General features: G+C 46.7%; 1 protein-coding gene across 5 annotated transcripts in view; it reads right to left on the bottom strand.

Annotated features, from left to right (window-relative positions):
• Nucleotides 1-25349, bottom strand: part of LOC146042687 (CMP-N-acetylneuraminate-beta-galactosamide-alpha-2,3-sialyltransferase 4-like) — a 158431-nt gene that overhangs the window by 49146 nt on the left and 83936 nt on the right. Inside the window, exon 1 of one of the 5 annotated variants that reach the window (XM_083162822.1) lies at nt 11904-11948. The exons of the other annotated variants lie outside the window; for them this stretch is intronic. Within the exon in view, the coding sequence (XP_083018948.1) occupies nt 11904-11933 (30 nt within the window). The 5' untranslated portion in view covers nt 11934-11948. Of the gene's footprint in view, nt 1-11903; nt 11949-25349 lie in introns of those variants that run through there. 5 annotated transcript variants of the gene reach the window in all.

The following is a 25349-nucleotide window of genomic DNA, read 5'->3' as shown; positions in this document are numbered from 1 at the left end:
CACTGTGGGGGCATTTATTTGTGTCACTGTGGGGGCATTTATTTGTGTCACTGTGGGGGCATTTATTTGTGTCACTGTGGGGGCATTTATTTGTGTCACTGTGGGGGCATTTATTTGTGGCACTGTGGGGGCATTTATTTGTGGCACTGTGGGGGCATTTTTTTGTGGCACTGTGGGGGCATATTAGTAAACGGCATCAGTTGTGCGGCAGCGGCACATGGGGCATAATGTGTAATGGGCATTACGATGTGGGGAGTATTGTGTAATTGCCATCACATTGTGGGGTCTAATGGGCATCACGGTGTGCGACATAATGTGTAATTGTCATCACGGTGTGCAGCGTAATATGTAATCGTCATATCAGTGTACGGCGTAATGGGTAATTGTCATCACGGATAAATAGTGTATAATGATTTAAGTAGCCTGTCATTGTTTGGCCTTGATCTGTGAGGCGTACTAGGTCACTGTGTGGCCTTCAGCCGGCCAACTTAAGTGCGGGAGGACAATAACAATTCCTGCAGTAACCAATGTCTGGTCATGCAGGTTGCAAAAGTGTGATATAAGGTAATTGTTTTCCTGCTAGACTACGCCTTATATTAAGCCACACCCCTTTTAAATTAAGCCACACCCCCTATTTCGGCGCGCGCCTCCGGCGCGCACAATTTCTATGATGCCATGGGGGGGGGGGGGGGGGGGGCGCATTTTGATTTCTTCGCCCTGGGAGCTAAATTGTCTAGAAACGGCCCTGTATATATATATAAATGGTCCAGAAATTGCTGTAGAAAGCAAAGGAATCACTCGGATATACAAACAAACAGAAATGTATTCAATCATGTGGATATGATCCAACAATTGTTTCAAGCTTTTTCGCTTGTCCATATATATATGGGAAGCAGAGACGGGCGGCACTCAGGTGATGGTGAACAAAACCAAGAGGGTTTATTTGTGCATACAGGCAACGTTTCGGGGCTGCGCCCCTTTCTCAAGCCAAAAGACAACAAGACCTTGAGAAAGGGGCGCAGCCCCGAAACGTTGCCTGTATGCACAAATAAACCCTCTTGGTTTTGTTCACCATCACCTGAGTGCCGCCCGTCTCTGCTTCCCATATACCAGGGCAGGTGATATCCTGCTCATAGGAGGGCACCAGGGCAGCTTTACCAATCAGCATCAGGGAGTGCCAGATACAATTGTCACACGTATATATATATATATATATATATATATATATATATATAGTTAGTAAGTGTATCAACCAGATGGGAGACAGATCAGTAGCTCAATATTGGAGGTTAGGAAAGATAAAATCATCATCGCTTTGATAAACCTGCCATGTGTATGCGGGCGTCTGGCCAAGTACTGTGAGCCGCACCCACAGATAGCAAGTGAGAAGGCATGAATGAACAGGGAGGAACTACACAAAATGTAGAGCTGAGAGCAGGATCCCGGCACTGGCTGCAAACAAGACACTCAGCAGATCCCTGAATTAGCTCCGCAACACACTCACGCACATACTAACGTTCCGCCTCTTATTTCTGCCTTTCCGGAACCATTTACTGATGTCACTGGCACTATATGTACATAGGATAGAGGTTCTGCCATCGCCAGTGGGTTTGGTTTAATGGGTCGAAGTATCTAGGTCAACAGTGTCTAAGTTTACCCCCCAAAAAAATCAATTACCTAGTTCCACACAGGTGCTGGCAATCCTACATTACCAGGGAAGTCCAGGAGCAGAGCATTGTGTACTGAATGCAATGGGTCATGTTGGAGGGCATGTGAATGTCGACCTATTGAGTGTTGACCTAGTAACCTAAAGTCTGGATCCCATTGCCAGCATCATTGTTTCCAGATACAGGGGTTTGTGGCTGTTTTGTTAAACAATAAATAATACATATCATAGGTAATAGCAATGGCAGCTCCAAGGGGGGAGGGGGGCTAGGTTGCGGCACAGTTCAAAATTCAATTAAAATGGGGAGCAGCCACGCCTACTGCAACCAACTGCCATTCCCAATTGATACTTGTAGTTGGAGTGGCTCCTCTATTTGAATTTGGAACTGTGCTGCAGCCCGTCCTCAGGAGCCTCCCATAGTGATAAGGAACAATTTACTTTCTTTCTTCCCACCAACTGAAGTACGCTCAACTGCCCATCCTCCTCCATTGCCTGGAACCCCCAGCAGCTTAGCTGATCCTGTTTCCTCTCTGCAACAAAAAGTAATAAGCCCAGAGAGTATGCAGCACACATAAAAGGGAAATGCGACCTTCACCAATATTGGCAGCAATGAATGACAGTCCAGTGTATCTTTGTCTAACACAAGATCAAGCTATTCACACCCAGAAGGCAAATACAGACGGTAGCGCCCAGCGCCTCGTCTAATTTTATAACAAGACAGCTCGAACAGAACATGGAAAATTACACTTTAGAACAAGAATCACTTGTAAAACCCAGCCCTGTACTTGAAAGATGAAGGTTCTAGACCTTCTACCTTTGTTCTAGGTCAGTGGTTTTCAAACTCGGTCCCCAGGACCCCACACAGTTCACGTTTTCCAGGGCACCCGACAGATGCATTACTGACTGATACATTTTAAAAGATCCACAGGTGGAGCTAAATATTTCACTTGTGTTTCTGTAAGAAGACCTGCAATACATGCACTGTGTCGGGTCCTGAATAACTTGGGACCCACAAAATTTGCACTCTATGTACATAACTGCTAAACATGATGGTTTTTATCAACAAAAATAGCCAACCACTGACTACTGCGTCATATCACCCCCTACAGTCCACCGATGGAAGACCATCCCAGAATCAGCAGCTGCAAATGGGACTTCCACAGTTATGGGGGCTGAGTAGGGTGACCAACTCATCCCTTTAACCTGGAAGTCAGCCAGCCACAGAACTCGTGTAATATGTGTCCAGAATTAACGGGATGAGGTGGTACCCCTATGTGGAAGGTGCACGCATATCTTATATTTGTAACCGGTAAATGCAGACTGGTGCTTTCACACTGCAGCTCTAACCGTTTTAAAAGGCTAAAAAAATCGGCAATATACCGGTTAAGAGCTGTATTGTGATACCCCTTTCACACTGTAGCTCTTAAACGGTAATTTGCCGTGTTTTTTTTAGCACAGGTTGCTTTACCCATTTAACAAATACCGGTATTTGTTAAACGGGTAAAAAGCAGTGTTTTAACCATCTAAGACCCATTTTTTTGGCAGTGAGAAATGGTCTTAAACGGTATCCCACACTGGTCTCCCCCTCCCCTGGTACCCATCCTGCCCCCCCTCCCCTGGTACCTTGCAGCTGGGTCAGAGCAGGTCTGGCAGTGGGAAAGCAGCATTACTCTCAGGTCACTAAAGATTTTGTACACACTCGACAGAAACTGGGCGGGCAGCTGACATCCGGTGATGTCAGTTTCCCACCCCCCGCACCGTCGTCACAGGTCGATTCGCATGGGAACGACCAGCGTTTTCATGGGAACACCCATGAAACGCTGGTCGTTCCCATGGGCCAATCCAGCGGCCCCCTGCCCGCAGTCTTGGGTTTGTGCGCCCAGCGAACACTCTGTTCGTTGTGGCCGCATACACCTAGCGCATGCATATGCGCAGAAATGCGCACTGAAATACCACTGAGCTCGCATGCAAATTTGCATGCGAGCGTGAGGACCAGAATAGCCCCCAATGTTCTGAACAGATACATTTGAACACAGCCAGTAACAATGTTGTTTTACGTTTGTACATGCCAGCCTAGCACATGGCATATAAGCAGTTATTGTACATGCCAGCCTAGCACATGGCACATAAGCAGTTATTGTACATGCCAGCCTAGCACATGGCACATAAGCAGTTATTGTACATGCCAGCCTAGCACATGGCACATAAGCAGTTATTGTACATGCCAGCCTAGCACATGGCACATAGGCAGTTATCATAAGGATCTCTAAGGCAAACACACGTAAATGTATAGAAACACTTATATTAGGACTATACTAGGTCGACAGTCACTAGTTTGGTTAGGTCGACATGCATTAGGTCAACATTGGCAAAAGGCCGACGTGCAGTAGGTTGATAAGCACTTGGTCAACAACGATAATAGGTAGACACAAGCAAAGTGTCGACATGGGAAATGTCGACATGGGAACATGTCACCATGGATTTTTCCCAAAATAGTGTAGTGCCACGTGTATGGGAAAGCATGAAATGGAGAAATATCATGAAAAACTCCTGCATGCCAAACTTAGGTCAATGCTGATCTACCGCGTGCCAATCTTTCATCAAAGACGACATAGTGCTTGTCGACTTTCTAGTGTCGACCTATTGACTCTCTGCGTAGACACTGTCTGTGAGCCATACAGATCCCATATATAACAGCCTGGAGAGCAAGCGGATGTGTGCTGCAGCTCCCTGATGACATATAGATGGTATACGGTCGTTACTGTAGGTCAACACCTGAAATAGGTCAACACGCCTAAGGTCGACGTGGTTGGAAGGTTGACACATTATGTTGACAATGGCAATGCCGACTGTCAAAAGGTTGACATGAGTATTTCAATTCTTTTTTGAGCCGACATGTGCCGACAGGCGGTATTTCATGCTTACCATCCACTACGGCATGGGTGAGAAAAGAATAGTGTGCCAAGTGCAGCGAGCCATGCGAGGGAGCACGGTACACTTAGATGGTGTGCATGTCGACCGTATCAACATTTGTGACAATTTTTTTTTTAAACTCATGTCGACCTTTTGACTGTCGACCTTACCATTGTTGGCCTAATACTTGTGTGGACCTTCCATATCCATGTCGACTTTAGGCTGGTTGACCTATTTAAGGGGTTGACCTTCCATGGTCGACCTAATGTATGTTGACTAATATTGGTTGACTCTATGACCCATCCCCATATAGATAGTATGTAGGGCTATTGGTAACAAGAGCTGGACTAGGGGACTCCATGGTTCTACAGATGTCAGATCACATAGTATCATAGTTACGAGCTCCCTCCAGCGTCCTTAGGGGGTTATTCTGGTTGACTCGCACGGCTGCGAACAGCTAACATCCACTGCCCGCCCCTGCACCTGCGTCATTGGGGAACTACCATGAGAATGCCCAGCATTTTCATGGGAACGCCCATGAAACGCTGGGCGTTCCTTTCGCCGAATCCCCCTGCCCGCCACCCCACGCCCGCTGCCCGCACTGTTGTGTCCGAGTGCCCGGCGAATAATCTATTCGCTGTGGCCGCTCACACACAGCGGCTGCATGTGCGCATAAATGACTATGTGCATGTGCAGTTGTGAAAAATCGCTCCCCTGCGAGTACATGCAGGAGAGTGTGTCAACTAGAATAGGCTCCTTAGTTCCCCCACACCTGCTACCATAGAAGTGCACACAGGTACTGTAATAGTGGGTACACACAGTGCGATTTTGCTTGCGATTCAATCCCGATTCGATTGGCATCTAATAAAATGGTACACAAAATGCATTCGATTTGACTATATAGTACAAATCTGTGCCTGACAGGACAATTTTTTCATTCCATTTACAATACACGGGAGCGTGCATTGGGATTGAATCTGCATCGAATGTAGAAAAAACATTTGATGCCCATCAGAAAAATTGTGCATTTCTCACCTGATGTGCCCACTATCACACTCACTCTGCATATTCCTGACATCTCTGCCATAGGGAACAACCCTCTTCTTATAATCAATTATTCAAATCTATGGTAATATGACCAACAATTCAACGTGACACAACAAGCACATACCACCTCTAGCAACTGTGCACGGGTGTCATTCATACACAAGCACACACAATTTACTAAGCCGTGAAAAGAATTTAAAGAATGACAGGGAAATCAAAGTATCATTCCGCAATAGGAAAATGTGTCACAAATCACAGCCTTGCACAACTTCCAGCGGACCTGCCCTATTACTACATAAACATGATAACATTATTAAGGAGGTTATTTTGGTTCACTCCTGACAAATTCCTTCTTATACCCCTTTTACACCGCCGAAAAATCTGGGTCAGCGGCGGGTCAGACCCGGATCTTCGGCGGTGTAAATGGGGTTAAGCTGTGTCCATTTACACAGGCCAGGACCCGTGTAGAGACTGGTGTAAATGGTCCCGAAGCGGGTTGAGGCACCCACAACGGGTCCTTGCACGGCGTGCAGTGCTGTACCCTCTGCTGCAGGAGGGGGGTGTCTATGTTGCTGAGAGGGGTGGGGGGGGGGGGGGAGCTGTCAGGTTGCTGAGGGGGGAGGCGGAGGGGGTGCTGGCGGCAGCTGCTGTAACTCATAACTCCCCCCTGCAGTCGTGGGGTCCCTGCAGCGAATGGGATGTCAGTGTCGGGGTACCTGCAGTGGATGGGAACTAGTAGTTCCCATCCGCCGCAGGGACTCTGCCAATGAAAGCCCATTTGCTGCAGGGACCCCACGGCTGCAGTAGGGAGTTACAGCAGCAGCCGCCGCGGCCAGCATCCCCTCCATCTCCATGTGTGTGAATATATATATATATAGTTGGAGATATATATATATGTCCGGGGGCCCCTAATGCTCTTAGCATGGCCCTGCCCCTTGGCAATGAGTGATTTCACCGCTCTTGGCAACGAGCAACCTCCCCTGACAACTAGCAATTTCACACCCCTTGGCAACGAGCAAGCATTTTTAATGACATCCACAAGAAAAAGCAGGGCTTACCCAGGTTCAGTGTAAATGTTGCAGACCCAGGTCCAACCCTGGTCGAAGTGCTGTGTAATACCCCTTTCAGACAGAAAAGTGAAAATCCCGGCAAATACACGGCATTTCAAATGCCGTTTCATTTTGCCGGGAGCAGCCTGACCCCCATTCACTTAGAAGAATAAATTACCAGGTTGAAAATATCTACCCCGGTAATTTGCTGAACAACATGGGTATGAGGCACATTCTAATAGGCTGGTGCATAAACAGGTGTTGTATCCCATAGCAACCTCAGCTGCTATCCTCTTCTTATTTGTCTGCAGTAAAGGAATATTGGTTGCTATAGGTAACAGCAGGCCTAGCACAAGTTCTGGGAAAAGCCCTCCAATGTGCGTGGGAGAGGTTTCAGCTGCAGTGGAGAAGCACGCATGGGAAGTGGCATGTACTGTATGGTATTGTGAAATGTGAGGAACAAAGCAAGAACAGTTCTATATGACTGCAAAGGCAGATGGATACTAGAGCATTCACAAAATAATACAACAAAACCACATTGCAAAACAACTTAACACAAGGGAGAATTAAAAAAATGAAAAAAAAACACTACAATAAAAACAAAATCTAATAAATATGGGGTGATTCAGGATCACTTGGTCTCATCCGAATTCTGCACCATGCACAATGGTCGGGGTTTGCAAATATGCAATTCTGCGCATCCACAAACCCCAACACCGAACAGCTTCGGCGAGTTACAAACTCGCAGCGCTGTTCACTGCAGGGAGGGAGGGACGGGGACCGAAACGGCGCTGGACCATGGCAACGCCCAGAATTTTATGGGTGTTCCCATGAAAACACTGGGCGATGCATGCTGGGGGCGGGCAACTGACATCAGCGCCCGCCCCATCTTCGGCAATTCGGAGCAAATAAAAGACAGTTTCAACTGACTTTTATTTCAGAAGGCATGGCACCAAGGGGATGCGGCAGGAGGAGGGGGCATTTGGGCAGTTGGTGGGCAGCGTCTCAGTGCTCAGTAAGCTGTGATTTTCATTGCTTACTGAGCCAACAAGAATCGGGACCTGCGGTCTCAAGCTGGCCAGACACTTCTTGGAGGGAGAAGTCGCATAAGATTTCCCTTGAGCCGCCTGTCAGCTTCCCGGGCGCTAGGATCGCATTTTATGCGATTTCAGCAAGTTCTGGCAGAGGCTGTGCGATCCGACAGATCCTTCATGCAGCACCTTGTGATCTAGGGCAGGCATGTACAAACTGTGGCCCTCCAGCTGTTGTGAAACTACACATTCCAGCATGCCTTGCCATAGTTTTAGCATTCCCTAATATCAAAACTGTGGCAAGGCATGATGGGACCTGCAGTTTCACAACAGCTGGAGGGCCATAGTTTGGCCATGCCTGATCTAGGGGCTTGAATCCGATGCACACAGCACCGCTCATCTAAAGCACAAGCTCATCTGCACAATTTCACCCGGTTTTTTTGGCCTGATGCTTCAGAATTGGGTGAAATCAATCAAAATAGCATAAGTGTATGGCCAGCTTAACCCTTTGGAGTACTAACATCTCTATGATCGATGTGCAAAATATCCACTAAAAATACCAGCGTCGCTCACCTTTGTTATATAAATTCAAATAAAGAATATTGGGTACTTATGTACTAACTGGGCTGCCGATTTTGAAATCGGGTCCATCGCATCGCATCCGACCATATCGCATGCGATGCAATGCGATATCGCATCGCATCTCATTGTATGCCTTAAGTTAAGGCTGATTTTGTAGAGATGGGAAACTCTGTAAGGGATTCTTTGGCAGAGTGGAAGAACTTGGAAGGAGTGCAGGATAAGTGGGAAAAATTAAAAAGTGCAATTCTAAAAGCAACAGAACTTTGTGTCAAAAGAGTTAGGAAAAACACAAGAAAAAAAAGCCATTGTGGTTTGCAAAAGAAGTAGCAAGTATTGTGAAAGCAAAAAAGTTGGCCTTTAAGAAATTTAAGCAGACGCAGAAGAATGAGGACAAAGAGGTGTATCTTGTTAGACAGAAGGAGGCTAAGAAGGTAATCAGATGTGCAAAAGCACAGGCTGAAGAGAAAATGGCCCAGTCAGTGGGTAAAGGGGGGAAAACTTTTTTTAGGTATATAAGTGAAAGGAGAAAACAAAAAGTGGAATAATTAGACTGAAGACAGAGAGTGGAAGTTTTCTTGAGGGGGACAATGTAATAGCAGATAATATTAATAATTATTTCTGCTCAGTATTCACTGCTGAAAGAGAGGGGAAGGGGCCACAGTTAAGTTGCAAGTAAAGTCAGAAAACTGAGGGAGAGACAAGTACATTTACAGAGGAGAAAGTCCTCACAGAACTCTCAAAACTGAAAGTGGATAAATCAATGGGGCCAGATGGGATACATCCAAGGATACTAAAAGAGCTTAAAGGGGAGCTGGTAAAACCAATAACAGAATTATTCAACCAGTCACTAGCTACTGGAGTAATCCCAGAGGACTGGAAAACAGCGAATGTAGTCCCACTGCACAAAAGTGGAAGCAAGGAAGAGATAAGCAACTATCGACCAGTGAGCCTTACATCAGTAGTAGGGAAATTGATGGAAACACTCTTAAAACAAAGAGTTGTAGAATATCTCAAAACCAGCAATTTACAGGATCCAAAACAACATAGGTTTACTGGGTGAAGATCATGTCAAACAAATCTTATTGACTTTTTTGACTGGGTGACTAAAGTAATAGATCAAGGTGGGGCTGTAGATGTAGCTTATCTAGACTTTAGTAAAGCTTTTGACACTGTCCCACATCGCAGACTGTTAAATAAACTTGAAAGCTTGGGATTGGATTCTAAGATAGTTGAATGGATAAGAGCGTGGTTGCAGGACAGAAAACAGAGAGTTGTAGTAAACGGAGTACAGTCAAAGGAGGGAAAGGTTACAAGTGGAGTACCCCAGGGATCTGTACTTGGACCGGTGCTTTTTAATATCTTTATTGGTGATATTGCAAATGGAATTGAGGGTAAAATGTGCCTTTTTGCAGATGACACAAAGGTATGCAACAGGGTAGACACACCAGGAGGGGTAAAACAAATGATTGAGGATCTAGGCAGATTAGAGAAATGGTCAAGAGAATGGCAACTACAGTTTAATGCCAAAAAATGCAAAATCATGCACTTGGGTCTCAGAAATCCAAAGACTCAATATAGTATAAATGGCACTATAATGGAAACTACTGAGGAAGAGAGGGATCTAGGTGTCACTATTTCAGGGGACTTAAAAGCAGGTAGGCAATGTAACAAAGCAATGAAGAAGGCAAGTCAGATGCTTGGTTGCATCGGGAGAGGTATCAGCAGTAGAAAGAAAGAAGTAATAATGCCACTGTATAGGTCATTGGTACGACCTCACCTAGAGTATTGTGTTCAGTTCTGGAGGCCATATCTCCAGAAGGATATAAATACATTAGAGACTGTACAAAGAAGAGCAACTAAAATGGTGCATGGCCTACATCACAAAACGTACCAGGAAAGACTAAAAGATCTTAATATATATACTTTAGAGCAGAGAAGGGAAAGGGGGGACATGATAGAAACTTTCAAATATATCAAGGGCTTTAACAAGGTACAGGTGGGAGAAATTCTTCACAGGAAGAGGAGCAACAGAACACGAGGACATGCACTGAAACTAGAGGGAGGAAGATTCAGGGGAAATGCGAGGAAGAATTTTTTCACAGAAAGAGTAGTAGATAAGTGGAATAGCCTCCCAACAGAGGTGGTAGACGCAAATACAGTAGTACAATTTAAACATGCTTGGGATAAGCATATTGATATCCTTACAAAAAAATAAGGATCAAATATGGTTTGAGGTAACATGTTTAAAAAAAGGGGCAGACTAGATGGGCCAAGTGGTTCTTATCTGCCGTCAAATTCTATGTTTCTATGTTTCTATGTTTAAGGCATACAATCAAAAAATCGGCAGCACAGATAATACATAAGTACCGAATATTGTGTAAAAAAAGATTCTATTTTTTATAGAAGGTAACATTACAGGTTATTGGGGCAGATATATTAAGCCTGGAGAAGAGATAAACTGGAGATAATGTGGAGATAATGTGAAAGGAGATAAAGTACCTGCCAATGGACTGTGTTTGAAAATGACAGTTGCTCTCAACTGTCATTTTCAAACACAGTCCATTGGCTGGTGCTTTATCTCCTTTTACCTTATCTCTACTTTATCTCCAGTTTATCTCTTCTCCAGGCTAAATACATCTGCCCCATTATGAGGAATACAAATGTTTGCGTGCCAATTTTTACACTTATTTTGACAAATTCCCTTGGCACTCCAAGGGTCAAGACCACTATGTCACGTACCTCTGTGCAGTCCACCCTGTCATAATTCCGTGCCATATTTACTAAGTTTCAAAAAGTGATAAAGTGGCGAGAAATAAACTACCGGCAATCAGCTCCTAACAATATTTTTTTCAAACCCTGCCCGTAACATGTCAGTTACGAGCTGATTGATTGGTAGTTTATCTCTTTAAAATTTATCACTTTTTGAAGCTTAGTACATCTGGCCCCCAAAAAATAGTTATGCTACCACGGTAATCTCCATGGGTCAGAAAGGGCATGCTGGGTCTTGTAGTTCCATAACAGCAGATGAGAACAAATAAGATGCCTACAGTACTAACACAACACACGCCTTAAGCTCCTCAGGGCACAATACAGAGAGTAGGGCACAAGACAGCGGGCAGAATGAATGGGTATGTAAGCCTAGCGGGGATCAGAGATACAGAAACACAGGTGTGAAATCTTTGGCTTCTACAGGTAGAGCACCGGTTCTCAAAGTCGGTCCTCAGGACCCCACACAGTGCATGTTTTACAGGTCTCCTCAAAGAATCAAGTGAAGTAATTAGCTCCACCTGTGGATCTCTTAAAATGTATTAGTCAGTAATGTCAAACGTGAACAGTGTGGACCTGAGGACCGAGTTTGAGAACCACTGAGGCAGTGAATACTAACTGAACTTACAATGAAAAACACAGATGACTATATAATGCGGCTGCATATCTAGAGGCTTCTCCAGAAAAGGAGAACAGAAAACTGAGTTGGTAACCTCAGCAGCTGGTGCACAGACAGGTGCATGTGATAACAGCAGATGGCAATACTTCATCGTAATGGTCACTTCATGTAGAAGATCAGTACACAGAATGACAGCAGGTTATTAGAGAGCGCTGCTGAAGGTATCTCACCACATCAGGTGCGCTCCTGTCCGTTAGCATCTGCAGCAGAGGAGCCTTTAGTGTCCCGGGACAGTGACTGTCAGGAAAGCTCTGCACCCTGTATGGAGAAGTCAACTACTGAATAAAATCTCAGTAAGCTCAATTTCAAGAGGTTTCACCAGTGACTCAGATGCCAGTGCCCAGAATGGGCTCATCCTCAGATGATGAAATGAAAGAGGGCAACGGTCCAACACAAACATACACAACAATTAACACAAATTAATATGTGTTTTCATAAGGACAATGCACCTAAGTTATTCACAATGTGTAAGGTGACATGCACTCTGTCACATTCCATATGTTGTCCCCAGGCACAAAATGTTACACACGTCACATACATAGTGCCATTTCCTCAGGCTTTGAGCTGGTACAACATAGATTGACATGGACAATGTAATAGTGTACCATATCCCCTTGCATGGCAAGTGCTTCAGGCACGGTCCATTCGCTGCGCTTGGCACATTCTCCCTCTATGCCCACCGGGATGGTAAAGTATGAACAAGTCGGTTTAGAAAAAAACTCCTGAAAAACTCATGTTGACCTTTTTCCATGTCGACATTTTGCTTCAATTTGACCATTCAGGCGCTGGGTATGACGTTTACCAATGAGAACGCCTCAATTATTCTTTTTCAAAATAAAACTGAAACCGAGTATGAAGATGATGTCAAATTACCGATCACCTGCAGACGGTGCATTGGCCACAGAGATAAAGCTATTTGCTGCATAGACACTGTGGACATGTGACACACAGTGAGGCCACTATGTAAGGCAATGACCCTTACAGAATTCAAAAGCACAGTGCCACTTACCGTCCTGTAGGTGACCCATAGCGTTCGGTACATGGCCTTATATTGTACTAGCATATGGAAAGTCTGGTCCCTTCTTCATGTACTGCCCAGCGCCACTTGCTCCATGATATTTATTTCCTCGTGTTCAGGTAGCGCGTTTATTACGGGTATATAAAAGACTCGCGGTGAGCCCTATACGTTTACCTTTGCTACATCACTGAATATGTTCCCAAATTCCGAAGAATATGCTTTTAAACCTAACACATCACACTATCAGTATGTGGCGTTTCCTACACAGAGACAGAGTTTTTATTTATCTTAAATCAGGCATGTCCAACATGCAGCCCTCCAGCTGTTGTAAAACTACACATTCCAGCATGCCTTGACAGTTTTACTATTAGGGAATACTAGAACTATAGCAAAGCATGCTGGGATGTGTAGTTTCACAACAGCTGGAGGGCTGCAGGTTTGACATGCCTGTCTTAAATCCTATAGCAGTTCTTAATATATATATTTTGCTGTAGACCTGGCCGGCTGCATTATATAGCCTGCTTCTACTAATGAGGGGAGGGCTATTGGTCATTTTACATTACACTTGCCAAGAGCCTGACCTCATTGTGTGTTCCCACCAAAGGCGACATCAGCAGGTGTGGTATGTTTCTCCGACAGTGGGGATCCCGACAGTCATTATCCCGATGTCGGGATCCCGACTGCCCGGACTCAGACAGCGTGGCCAGCGCAACTACGCGAGCCACCTATTCTATTCTCACTCTATGGGGGTCGTGGACCCCCACGAGGGATAATAGCCGACGGCCGTCGGGAACCCGGCCGTCGGTGTTTTAACAGTCGGGATCCCAACGTCGGGTTAATGACTGTCGGGATCCCGACTGTCGGGACCCCGTCCGGCACCCACATCAGCCTCCTCCAGCAATATCATACGACTGACGTTTCATCAGGTTCCCCCTCCAGGAAAAGGTCTGCTGAGCAGGAAGAGTCATAAGCTGGTAGGGTGTGTCAGCTCAGGAAATAAAGCAATTAATATGTAAATATGTTACTAGTTACCTGTCACTAAGATGGAACAATGCAAAAGTAATATATGCAAGTATACCTGGCCAATAAAGGTGATTCTGATATCTGCAACACTTGAATGATGCATTCGGGTGTCATCTAATGGCCGCCATCTAGCAAAATACTTGAATTCCCCTCAGGTGATGAGCAGTGTTTGCAGATGAGCAGTGTTTGCCTGACCATTAACCATCCCCACTAGTGCCAAAACCTAACCCTAGCCTCCCCTCCTGCAGACTAACCCTAACCTACCCCACCCCACAGCCTGACCCTAACCTCCCCTCCTGCAGCCTAAGCCTTACCTTCACCTCACACAGCCTAAACCTAGCCTCCCCTCCCTGCAGCCTAACCATAACCTTCCCCTCACACAACCTAAACCTATCCTCCCCTCCCTGCAGCCTAACCCTAACCTTCCCTCCCTGCAGCCAAACCATAATCTCCCCTCCCTGCAACCTAACCTCCCCTCCTGCAGCCTAACCCTAACCTCCCCTCCAGCAGCTTAAACCTCCCCTCGCACAGCCTAACCCTAACCTCCCCTCCCACAGCCTAACCCTAACCTCCTCTCCCACAGCCTAACCCTAACCTCCTCTCATGCAGCCTGACCCTAACCTCCCCTCCTGCAGCCTAACCCTAACCTCTCCCCCCACAGCCTAACCCCCTGTCCCGCAGCCTAACCCAAACCTTTCCTCCTGCAACCTAACCCTAACCTGCCCCATCTCACAGCCTGACCCTAACCTCCCCTCCTGCAACCTAACCCTAACCTCCCCTCACACAGCCTAACCCTAACCTCCCCTCCGGCAGCCTAACCCTAACCTACCCCTCACGCAGCCTAACCCTACCATCCCACAGCCTAAACCTAACCGTCCCCTCCCACAGCCTAACCCTCCCCTCCCGCTGCCTAACCTACCCCTCACACAACCTTACCCACCCCTCACACAGCCTAACCCTAACCACCCCTCCTGCAGTCTAACCTCCCCTCCCTGCAGCCTAAACCCTATCCTCCCCTCCTGCAGCCTAACCCTAACCTCCCCTCCGGCAGCCTAACCCTAACCTCCCCTCCGGCAGCCTAACCCTATCCTACCACTCACCCAGCCTAACCCTCCCACAGCTTAACCCTAACCTCCACTCCCGCAGTCTAACCTCCACTCCCGCAGCCTAACCCTAACCTCCCCTCCTGCTGCCTAATCCACCCCTCATGCAGCCTAACCCTAACCCACACCTCACGCAGCCTAACCCTAACCTCCCCTCCTGCAGCCTAGCCCTAACCTACCCTCCTGCAGCCTAACCCTAATCTCCCCTCCCTGCAACCTAACCCTAATCTCCCCTCCCAAAGCCTAACCCTAACCTCCTCTCCTGCAGCCTAACCCTAACCTCCCCTCCTGCAGCCTAACCCTAACCTCTCCCCCCACAGCTTAACCCCCCTCCCATAGCCTAACACTAACCTTCACTTCTGCAGCCTAACCCTAACCTCCCCTCCTGCAGCCTAACCCTAACATCCCCTCCAGCAGTCTAATCCTAACATCCCCTCCCACAGCCTAACCCTAACCTCTCCAGCCACAGCCTAACCTCCCCTCCAGCAGCCTAACCCTAACCTCCCCTCCCGCAGCCTGACCCTAACCTTCCCCCTGTAGCCTAATCCTCCCTTCCTGCAGCCTAACCCTAACCTCCCCTCTCGCAACCTAACCCTAACCTACCCCTCACCCAGCCTAACCCTAACCTCCCCTCCCGCAGCCTAACCCTACACTCCCCTCCCACTGCCTAACTCTAACCTACCCCTCACCGAGGCTAACCCTAACCTCCTCTCCCGCAGCCTAACCCTCCCCTCCCGCTGCCTAACCCACCCCTCACACAGCCTAACCCACCCTTCACACAGCCTAACTCTAACTTCCCCTCCTGCAGCCTAAAACTAACCTACCCTCCTGCAGCCTAACTCTAACCTCCCCTCCCTGCAGCCTAACCCTAACCTCCCCTCCTGCAGCCTAACCCTAACCTCCCCTCCTGCAGCCTAACCCTAACCTCCTCCCACAGCCTAATCCTAACCTTCCCCTCCCGCAGCCTAACCCTAACTTCCCCTCCTGCAGCCTAACCCTAACCTCCCCTCCTGCATCCTAACCCTAACTTCCCCCTCACCCAACCTATCCTCCCCTCTTGCAAAACTGTAGAGACTATATATATTGTGGCCCTTATGTCAACTAGGATCGCTGGTTAGACAGAAAGAATTACACTAATGGTGTGTACACACGGTCAGATGTGCCTTCAAATTCTATCCACGATCAGATCGGATCGTGGATAGTATATGAAGGCACATCCAATTTGCATACAAGTCTGACTATATAGTGCAGATCTGCACTATATAGTCATGGCAGACAAGACTTTCTGCCTTGCGATACGTGAACGCGCATCGGAAGCGGATCGGGACCTGAAGGGTTAAAACCCTTGCGATCTGCATTCGATTCCGATCCGATGTTGACTATATCGTCAACATCTGAAGGCAAAAAGTACCGTGTGTACACACCATAATAATAACAACAACAATAACAATAGATGACCTGGACACAGTTGCTGCTCCTTGTTAAGGTTTTGTGCCTCTATCGAAAACAAAAGTTGGTGCTAATAGTACATGCTGCCTAGGCTCACATGAACTGCCAAGAAGCGCAGCTGTGTTCAGGATAATAAGTCTTTCATGACCCACTGCATTCATGCACCACTCAAATCATCTTATCTAAAATAACGACTCGGACAACTGAAATGTGGTGAATGGGGTCGTCTTTTTTTTTTTTTCTGAAAGAGGGCGGCCTATTTGATCTAACTATGATATTCAAATTTAACTATCTATGGTGGCGAGGTCAGAACTGCTTTAAATAAAGATTTCTTGGGCCGACTGCCCAAAGGAACAAGAACTGGCCTCCTGCCACATCCCTGTCCTTAAAATACAAAAATTTCAAAAATAAAATTCAGGCCACCTGCCTGAACGATCTAAATATTCCCCATCAGGTCACAACTCAACTAAAGTGACATCAGGGGCCCACCTGGATCGGTGATGCCCCTGAAGGAAAAACTGTTGCCATGCCAAAGTCACTTTCTCCAAAGGAGTTGCCCCTCAAGGGAAATGAATCCCAAAAAGGTGTTAATGTACAAAATAACCTAGCCACCGTTCTGAGACCGGACTCTCACTAAAAGACGACAAATACAACTAAAACTGACTTACTACCTTCCACTTAGGGCGGGAGGGTGGGCAACGTTTGAAATCAAAGAGGCAGAATATTCTAGAATCTCCCATGATCCTAACCTTAATCCCCACCCACAACAAATCCTAACCAATAACAGCCTGATATACAACGGCCAATCCGACCTTCAGAAAAACAAAACACCCCATCCCCTGTTGCCGAGAGCTCCTGGAATACATTTCATGCATAGGCCATAAAACTTATGTCACTTCATGCACACAAGGTGCACTCCATGATCTAGATTTAACAAATTAACAAATGTAAATTTCCTTAATAATATGCATATTTATTAAAAAAAGAAGAAGAATAAAGCAATAAAGAAGTGCACTTCATGTATAAAACACTGGACAAACAAGACAAACAACATAGAACATATAAATGCTTGGTATATGTATTTTAGGCTAGAATGTCTCAATTCTCAAGCTTGACATGATTTAGCAAGGCAAATATTTATAATTACCAGTCCCGCTTAATAATAGAGAGCTCCAAGGCTGTAATGTCTCCACAGTTAGCCTTTTAATAGGTGCCCATGTCTCAGACCACCCTCATACTTAGCCAGATGTTTGAAAAGCTGAGGAAGGATATGAGCAACAGCCCAGAGCGCAGATGTAAACCAGCTTGTTGGTATAAGCAGCAATGGAGGTGGTTATACCCCTATTGCAGCCTACCTCTAACCCCCCCCCCCCCACAGCCTAACCCTAACCTCCACCCCACAGCCTGACCCTAACCTATCCCTCCTGCAGGCTAACCCTAACCTCCACTCCCACAGCCTAACCCTAACCTCCCCTCCTGCAGCCTAACCCTAACCTCCCCTCCTGCAGCCTAACCCTAAGTCCCCCTACTAGTGCCTTAACCTAACCCTTCCAGGATACAGTCGCTAGATCGGCACTATGAAGGTTGACATACATTAGGTCGACCACTAAATGTCAACAGGCCTTAGGTTGACATATAAAATAGATCGACAAGTTTAAGGTTGACAGGGTCGGAAGGTCGACACAAGCATTAGGTAGACAATGGGAAGGTTTACAGTCAACAGGTCGACATGAGTTTGTCAATTAAAAAAAAAACAGCAGTATTTCATACCCTACCATACACTAGAGCGTGGGGTGATTCAGGTTGGTTTGCAAAAGCAAACTCCTTCTTTAATGGACAAAACCCATGCTGCAGTGCAGGTGGGGCTGATGTAACATGTGCAGAGAGAGTTATATTTAGGTGTTGTTTTGTTTCTGTGCAGGGTAAATACTGGCTGTTTTATTCTTACACTGCAATACAGATATTAGTTTGAAGTAGGGATGTGCACCGGCCACTTTACGGGTTTTGGGTTCTGATTACCTTGAGGTTTTGGGTTCTAATGGGTTTTGCCAAAACACCTCCTAAGTGTTTTGTGTTTGGATTTCTTGGGTTTTGGGTTCTGATTTTTTTGTTAAAAAAGCATAAAAACTGCTAAAATCGCAGAATTTTTAATTTTTTTTTTGCTCCTACGCTATATTAACCTCAATAACATTCATTTCCACTCATTTCCAGTCTATTCTGAACACCTCACAATATTGTTTTTAGGGCAAAAGGTTGCACCGAGGTAGCTGGATAACTATGCTAAGCCACACAAGTGTGTGGCACAAACACGTGGCTCATGTAAGAGTGGCACTGCAGCGGCAGACAGGAAGGCAGTTTAAAAAACTAGGCCCCAAAAAGACCCCTATCTGGCTTGATCGTGCACTGTTTACCATGTGCAGCCAAGGAGCAGTGGGCATTTCGTGCAGCACAGAGTTTGTCTGCAAGTGTGTAACTGTTTTGATCAGTTTAACATCCAACAAGACCCCTATCTGGCTTGATTGTGTGATTATGATTATTATTCATTAATGTAATCTGATTGTTTCATTTTGTGAATATTATTCATTTATTAGCAGTCGTCTCTTCAATCATTGCCTAATGGGTGGAGGGGAGGGGGCTAATCAATTACTAGGTGGCAGATGGAAGAGTTCCTCCACCTCTCCAAGACCCCTGGGTTGGAGATGTATCGCTTTTCAGCAACCGGTGGCTTCCTACCTAACTGTACATGTACAGTTAAGCAGCCAACAAGACTAGGGGTAGTGCACTGTTTACTATGTGCAGCCAAGGAGCGGTGGGCGTTTCGTGCAGCACTTTGTCTGCAAGTGTGTAACTGTTTCGATCAGTTTAATATCCAACAAGACCCCTATTTGGCTTGATTGTGCACTGTTTACACAGTGCAGCCGAGGAGCAGTGGGCGTTTCGTGCAGCACTGATTTGTTCTGCGAGTGTGTATCTGTTTTGGTCAGTTTAATATCCAATAAGACCGCTATCTGGCTTGCTTGATTGTTTAATTATGATTATTATTAATTAATTTTATCTGATTTTTAATTTTGTGATGATTAATTATTCATTTATTATTTATTACCATTCGTCTCATCAATCATTGCCTAATGGGTGGAGGGGAGGGGGCTAATCAATTACTAGGTGGCAGATGGAAGAGTTCCTCCACCTCTCCAAGACCCCTGGGTTGGAGATGTATCGCTTTTCAGCAACCGGTGGCTTCCTACCTAACTGTACATGTACAGTTAAGCAGCCAACAAGACTAGGGGTAGTGCACTGTTTACTATGTGCAGCCAAGGAGCGGTGGGCGTTTCGTGCAGCACTTTGTCTGCAAGTGTGTAACTGTTTCGATCAGTTTAATATCCAACAAGACCCCTATTTGGCTTGATTGTGCACTGTTTACACAGTGCAGCCGAGGAGCAGTGGGCGTTTCGTGCAGCACTGATTTGTTCTGCGAGTGTGTATCTGTTTTGGTCAGTTTAATATCCAATAAGACCGCTATCTGGCTTGCTTGATTGTTTAATTATGATTATTATTAATTAATTTGATCTGATTTTTAATTTTGTGATGATTAGTTATTCATTTATTATTTATTACCATTCGTCTCATCAATCATTGCCTAATGGGTGGAGGGGAGGGGGCTAATCAATGACTAGGTGGCAGCTGGAAGGGTTCTATCTGGCTGCGACTTCTGTAACTCTATTGATCGCTAGGGTGGATTCAGGTGATCTGGCTCGCTAGGCGGGTGTTCCCTTTGCTCACTGCTTCACATGCGTCCCTCGTGAAGCTGCGCGCTCGGTCGAGGAGGATGTCCTTTGCCAGTAGAGAAGTACTGATCTTCGCTCAAGGTTTTACGAGTAGCTGCACTCAACTGCTACAACCTCAAATCAAGTACCAAGACCCCTATCTGGCTGATTGTGCACTGTTTACACAGTGCAGCCGAGGAGCAGTGGGTGATTGGTGCAGCAATCAATTACTCTCATTAGTGGAATGCATCAGTTGTATGAATTGAAAAGACAAGTCCCTCATACGAATGACTCTCAGCAGTGGGCACCAGACCAGACAGGTAGATGAGGCAGTACTAGGCACCACAAGGTAGATACTGCAGTACTAGGCACAAGACCGGTAGTTAAGGCAGTATTAGGCAGTACTAGGCACCAGACGGTAGATACAGCAGTACTAGGCAGTGGGCACCAGACCAGACGGTAGATTCGGCAGTGAGCCCCAGACCAGATGGTAGATACGCCAGTATTAGGCAGTGAGCCCCAAAACAGACGGTAGATACGGCAGTATTAGGCAGTGGGACCCAGAGTGGACAGGTAGATAAGGCAGTATTAGGCAGTGAGCCCCAGACCAGACAGGTAGATACGGCAGTATTAGGCAGTGGGCCCCAGACCAGACAGGTAGATACGGCAGTATTAGGCAGTGAGCCCCAGACAGGTAGATACGCCAGTATTAGGCAGTGAGCCCCAGACCAGACGGTAGATATGGCAGTACTAGGCACCAGACAGGTAGATAAGACAGTACTAGGCACAAGACAGGTAGATACGTCAGCAATACTAGTATTGTGCACCAGCAGAATTTATAATAATTAATTTTATTATTAGGTACTGCTTGGCAGTGGCACTCAGTGGCACACGTCAGTGCACAAGCAGCATGGAATTATTTTTTACAGTCCCACACAGCACAAGTATTATTGTTTTATTAAATTAGATATAGCAGCCTAGTATGTAGTTGTACTACTAGGTAGGTACACTTAGGCAGTAACACTGACAGTGGCAACAGTGGACTGAGTAAATAATACTGGCAACCTCTATTCACAGTATTCAGTGCAGGCAGCACCAGTGGACTATATATAATTCAATTAATTATTAATAATATAGCAGCCTAGTAGGTAGAGAAAATAAACTACTAGGTAGGTAGGCCGGCAGTAGCACTGCCAGTTGTCACCACAAAAGGTAGTTATATTACACACCACCAGTAGCTTTATGCAGTGCACCAGCAGAACTTATAATAATTAATTTTATTATTAGGTACTGCTTGGCAGTGGCACTCAGTGGCACACGTCAGTGCACAGGCAGCATGGAATTATTTTTTACAGTCCCACACAGCACAAGTATTACTTTTTAATTAAATTAGATATAGCAGCCTAGTATGTACTAGGTAGGTACACTAGGTAGGCAGTTGCACTGCCAGTGGCAACAGTGGACTGAGTAACTAAATAATACTGACAGATTCAGTGCAGGCAGCACCAGTGGACTATATATATAATATAATTAATTAATTATTAACATAATATATAATATTACAGCACAGCACCCCAGCACAGAGGAGACAGTAGTACTACAGGTACACAGTTAGACTGTCCTCCTTGCTAGGGAGAGCCCACCCTAAGCAGAGAGGAGAACAGAGTATACAGCAGCACTGAGGGAGACAGCCCCAGCGAATAAAATAATTACAGCACAGCACACCAGAGGTAGACCGCACAGAGGAGACAGTAGTACTACAAGTACACAGTTAGATTACACAGCAGCACTGAGAGACAGCCCAAGCGAATAAAAAATATTGCGTTCAAGGTCAAGCTCAAGCTCAAGTTTAAGCCCCAGCAGCAGCACCAACACACCCTCTCCCAACCCACTACTAGACTGGAGTGAAGATGGCAGGCGCAGCAGCCGCTATTTAAAGCCTTGCGAAATCCGGCGCCGGGAGATGACGTTCTGACCACGCGGACGGACCCGAGTCAGGCGGGAATCTCAGAGCGCTGCTCGGAACCGGGCTCGGAATGATGACGTCCGTGGGGGCTCGGATCTCTGGAATCCGAGTCTGCACATCTCTAGTTTGAAGTACAAACCCCACCCAAATCTCTGGAATCCGAGTCTGCACATCTCTAGTTTGAAGTACAAACCCCACCCAAATCTAGCGATGGCCATCGATGCAGTCAACATCGATGGTGATTCTGCAACCTGTCATCCATAGTTATAAATAATGTGATGGACAACAATCGATAGTTTTAGCTATCGATGGTTAACCATTCTCTTTGCATGATTGGCCCATAGGCCAATCAGAATGTGGAGGTGGGGCTTCTGGGTTGTCAGGGGGCGGAGTTATGCTCCATGTCCTGGAAGAGAAATAAAAAGAAACATCCTTTCTACTGTGCCATCGTGTAGGGAAACTATCTGGTTCTCCCCCATTAATAGCAAAAGTATTAGACATGGGCCATAAACCATCGATGATTTCAAATCATTGATTGCCGATGACCATCCCTACTCAAATCTAACTCTCTCTGCACATGTTACATCTACCCCAACTGCAGTGCACATTGTTTTGTCTATTAAAGAAGGAGTTTTCTTTTCAAACCTACCTGAATCACCCCGGTATATTAGCTGTTCTGATTTGCAGCTTGGTCTAGCTGAGCTCCCTGCATTGATTGATGCAGGCACTGACAACAGCACGGGGACCATCAATCACCAAATCCAGATCCCACAGATCCCGCCGCACACAGACGTCACAGACAGCAGATGGAAGGAGCTGTATGTCGCTTTGCTTTGTTGCAGATCAATGTAACAGAATGTAATGACAAAGATTTTCCACAACTTTCCACCTCCCTGCAACAACAGCTCTCACTAATTTCTACATTTACCTCTCCTGACTCTCCTTTTTCCCACCTTTACCAGACTCTTGAAAGAGCCCTTGATGAAGTGGCTCCAGCTACCCATTACACCCCACATAGGCTTAGATGCCAACCTTGGCACTCCAAAACAACAAGACAACTACGAAATCAGTCACGTAAAGTAGTATGACTGATTTCCTCACATATAAGACTAGCTACAACTCCTACTGCAATGCTTTGGACACTGCCTACTTTAAGGACAAGATTGATAACATCCGAGATGAAATGGTATGCTCCACAACCTTTAACCCTCTTTCTTCCCCACCTGAACCCTCTGGCACTTTCTCTTTACTTGAGCCCACAAATGAAAAGGAAGTATCCAAACTCTTCTTATCCTCCTACTCTACTACCTCGCCTCTTGATCCTATAAGTCATTAAAAATCTATTTCCTGTGCTTATTCCAACCTTAAATAAAATATCTCTCTTGCTACTGGTACTTTCTTTACCTTCTCTGCTCAAACATGCAGTGATTACTCCCATTATGAAAAAACATAATTCTGACCCTAATGTAGGGTACACACCAGGGCGACCCGCTCACGATGCACATCGTGAGCGGGTCGTCAGTGTCTCATCCGACCCGCTCACGGTGACGCGGGGGGGCACGACCCGCTCACAATGTGCACCATGAGCGGGTCCGATCCGATGGCGACCGGCACCCGGCTGTATGGTCGTCATTGAGATCCTACCTGCAGCAGGTAGGATCTCAATAACGACCGACCCGCGGGACCGCGCATCGGATCGGTATCGGTCCACACCATGACAGAAAAGGGCCCAATCAGCACACAATCTACATCCAATTGGTCGGAATTGGATCTAGATTGAGGGGATCGGGCCCTAGTCGTCCTGGTGTGTACCCAGCATAACTCTCTCTCTAACTATCGTCCTATCTCTCAGCTCCCATGCCTCTCCAAGCTACTGTAGAGACTTGTCTACTCTCGCCTCACAAACTTTCTTAAAGCTCACACCCTATTAGACCCACTTCAGTGAGGCTTTCACTCTCAACACACCACTGAGACAGCACTGACTAAAGTGGTGAATGATCTGGTAACTGCTAAGTCTAAAGGCCATTACTCACTATTTATTCTTCTAGATCTTTCTGCTGCGTTTGACACTGTGGATCACACTCTTTTCTTACAAACACTACACCCCCTAGGTCTTAATGATACAGCCCTTTCCTCGTTCACATCTTACCTATCTGATTGCTCTTTCAGTGTTCGCTTCTCTGACTCCACTTCCTCTTCACTATCTCTGTCAGTCGGAGTTCCGCAAGGCTCAGTCTTATGTCCTCTACTTTTCTCAATCTATACTTCCTCTCTTCCTCTCTAACCTCCACTCCCGCAGCCTAACCCTAACCTCCCCTCCTGCTGCCTAATCCACCCCTCATGCAGCCTAACCCTAACCCACACCTCACGCAGCCTAACCCTAACCTCCCCTCCTGCAGCCTAGCCCTAACCTACCCTCCTGCAGCCTAACCCTAATCTCCCCTCCCTGCAACCTAACCCTAATCTCCCCTCCCAAAGCCTAACCCTAACCTCCTCTCCTGCAGCCTAACCCTAACCTCCCCTCCTGCAGCCTAACCCTAACCTCTCCCCCCACAGCTTAACCCCCCTCCCATAGCCTAACACTAACCTTCACTTCTGCAGCCTAACCCTAACCTCCCCTCCTGCAGCCTAACCCTAACATCCCCTCCAGCAGTCTAATCCTAACATCCCCTCCCACAGCCTAACCCTAACCTCTCCAGCCACAGCCTAACCTCCCCTCCAGCAGCCTAACCCTAACCTCCCCTCCCGCAGCCTGACCCTAACCTTCCCCCTGTAGCCTAATCCTCCCTTCCTGCAGCCTAACCCTAACCTCCCCTCTCGCAACCTAACCCTAACCTACCCCTCACCCAGCCTAACCCTAACCTCCCCTCCCGCAGCCTAACCCTACACTCCCCTCCCACTGCCTAACTCTAACCTACCCCTCACCGAGGCTAACCCTAACCTCCTCTCCCGCAGCCTAACCCTCCCCTCCCGCTGCCTAACCCACCCCTCACACAGCCTAACCCACCCTTCACACAGCCTAACTCTAACTTCCCCTCCTGCAGCCTAAAACTAACCTACCCTCCTGCAGCCTAACTCTAACCTCCCCTCCCTGCAGCCTAACCCTAACCTCCCCTCCTGCAGCCTAACCCTAACCTCCCCTCCTGCAGCCTAACCCTAACCTCCTCCCACAGCCTAATCCTAACCTTCCCCTCCCGCAGCCTAACCCTAACTTCCCCTCCTGCAGCCTAACCCTAACCTCCCCTCCTGCATCCTAACCCTAACTTCCCCCTCACCCAACCTATCCTCCCCTC

This window comes from Crinia signifera, chromosome 19 (assembly GCF_055691185.1).
Source record: "Crinia signifera chromosome 19, ASM5569118v1, whole genome shotgun sequence".
Taxonomy (NCBI): Eukaryota; Metazoa; Chordata; class Amphibia; order Anura; family Myobatrachidae; genus Crinia; species Crinia signifera.
This window is presented reverse-complemented; position numbering and strand designations above follow the sequence as displayed.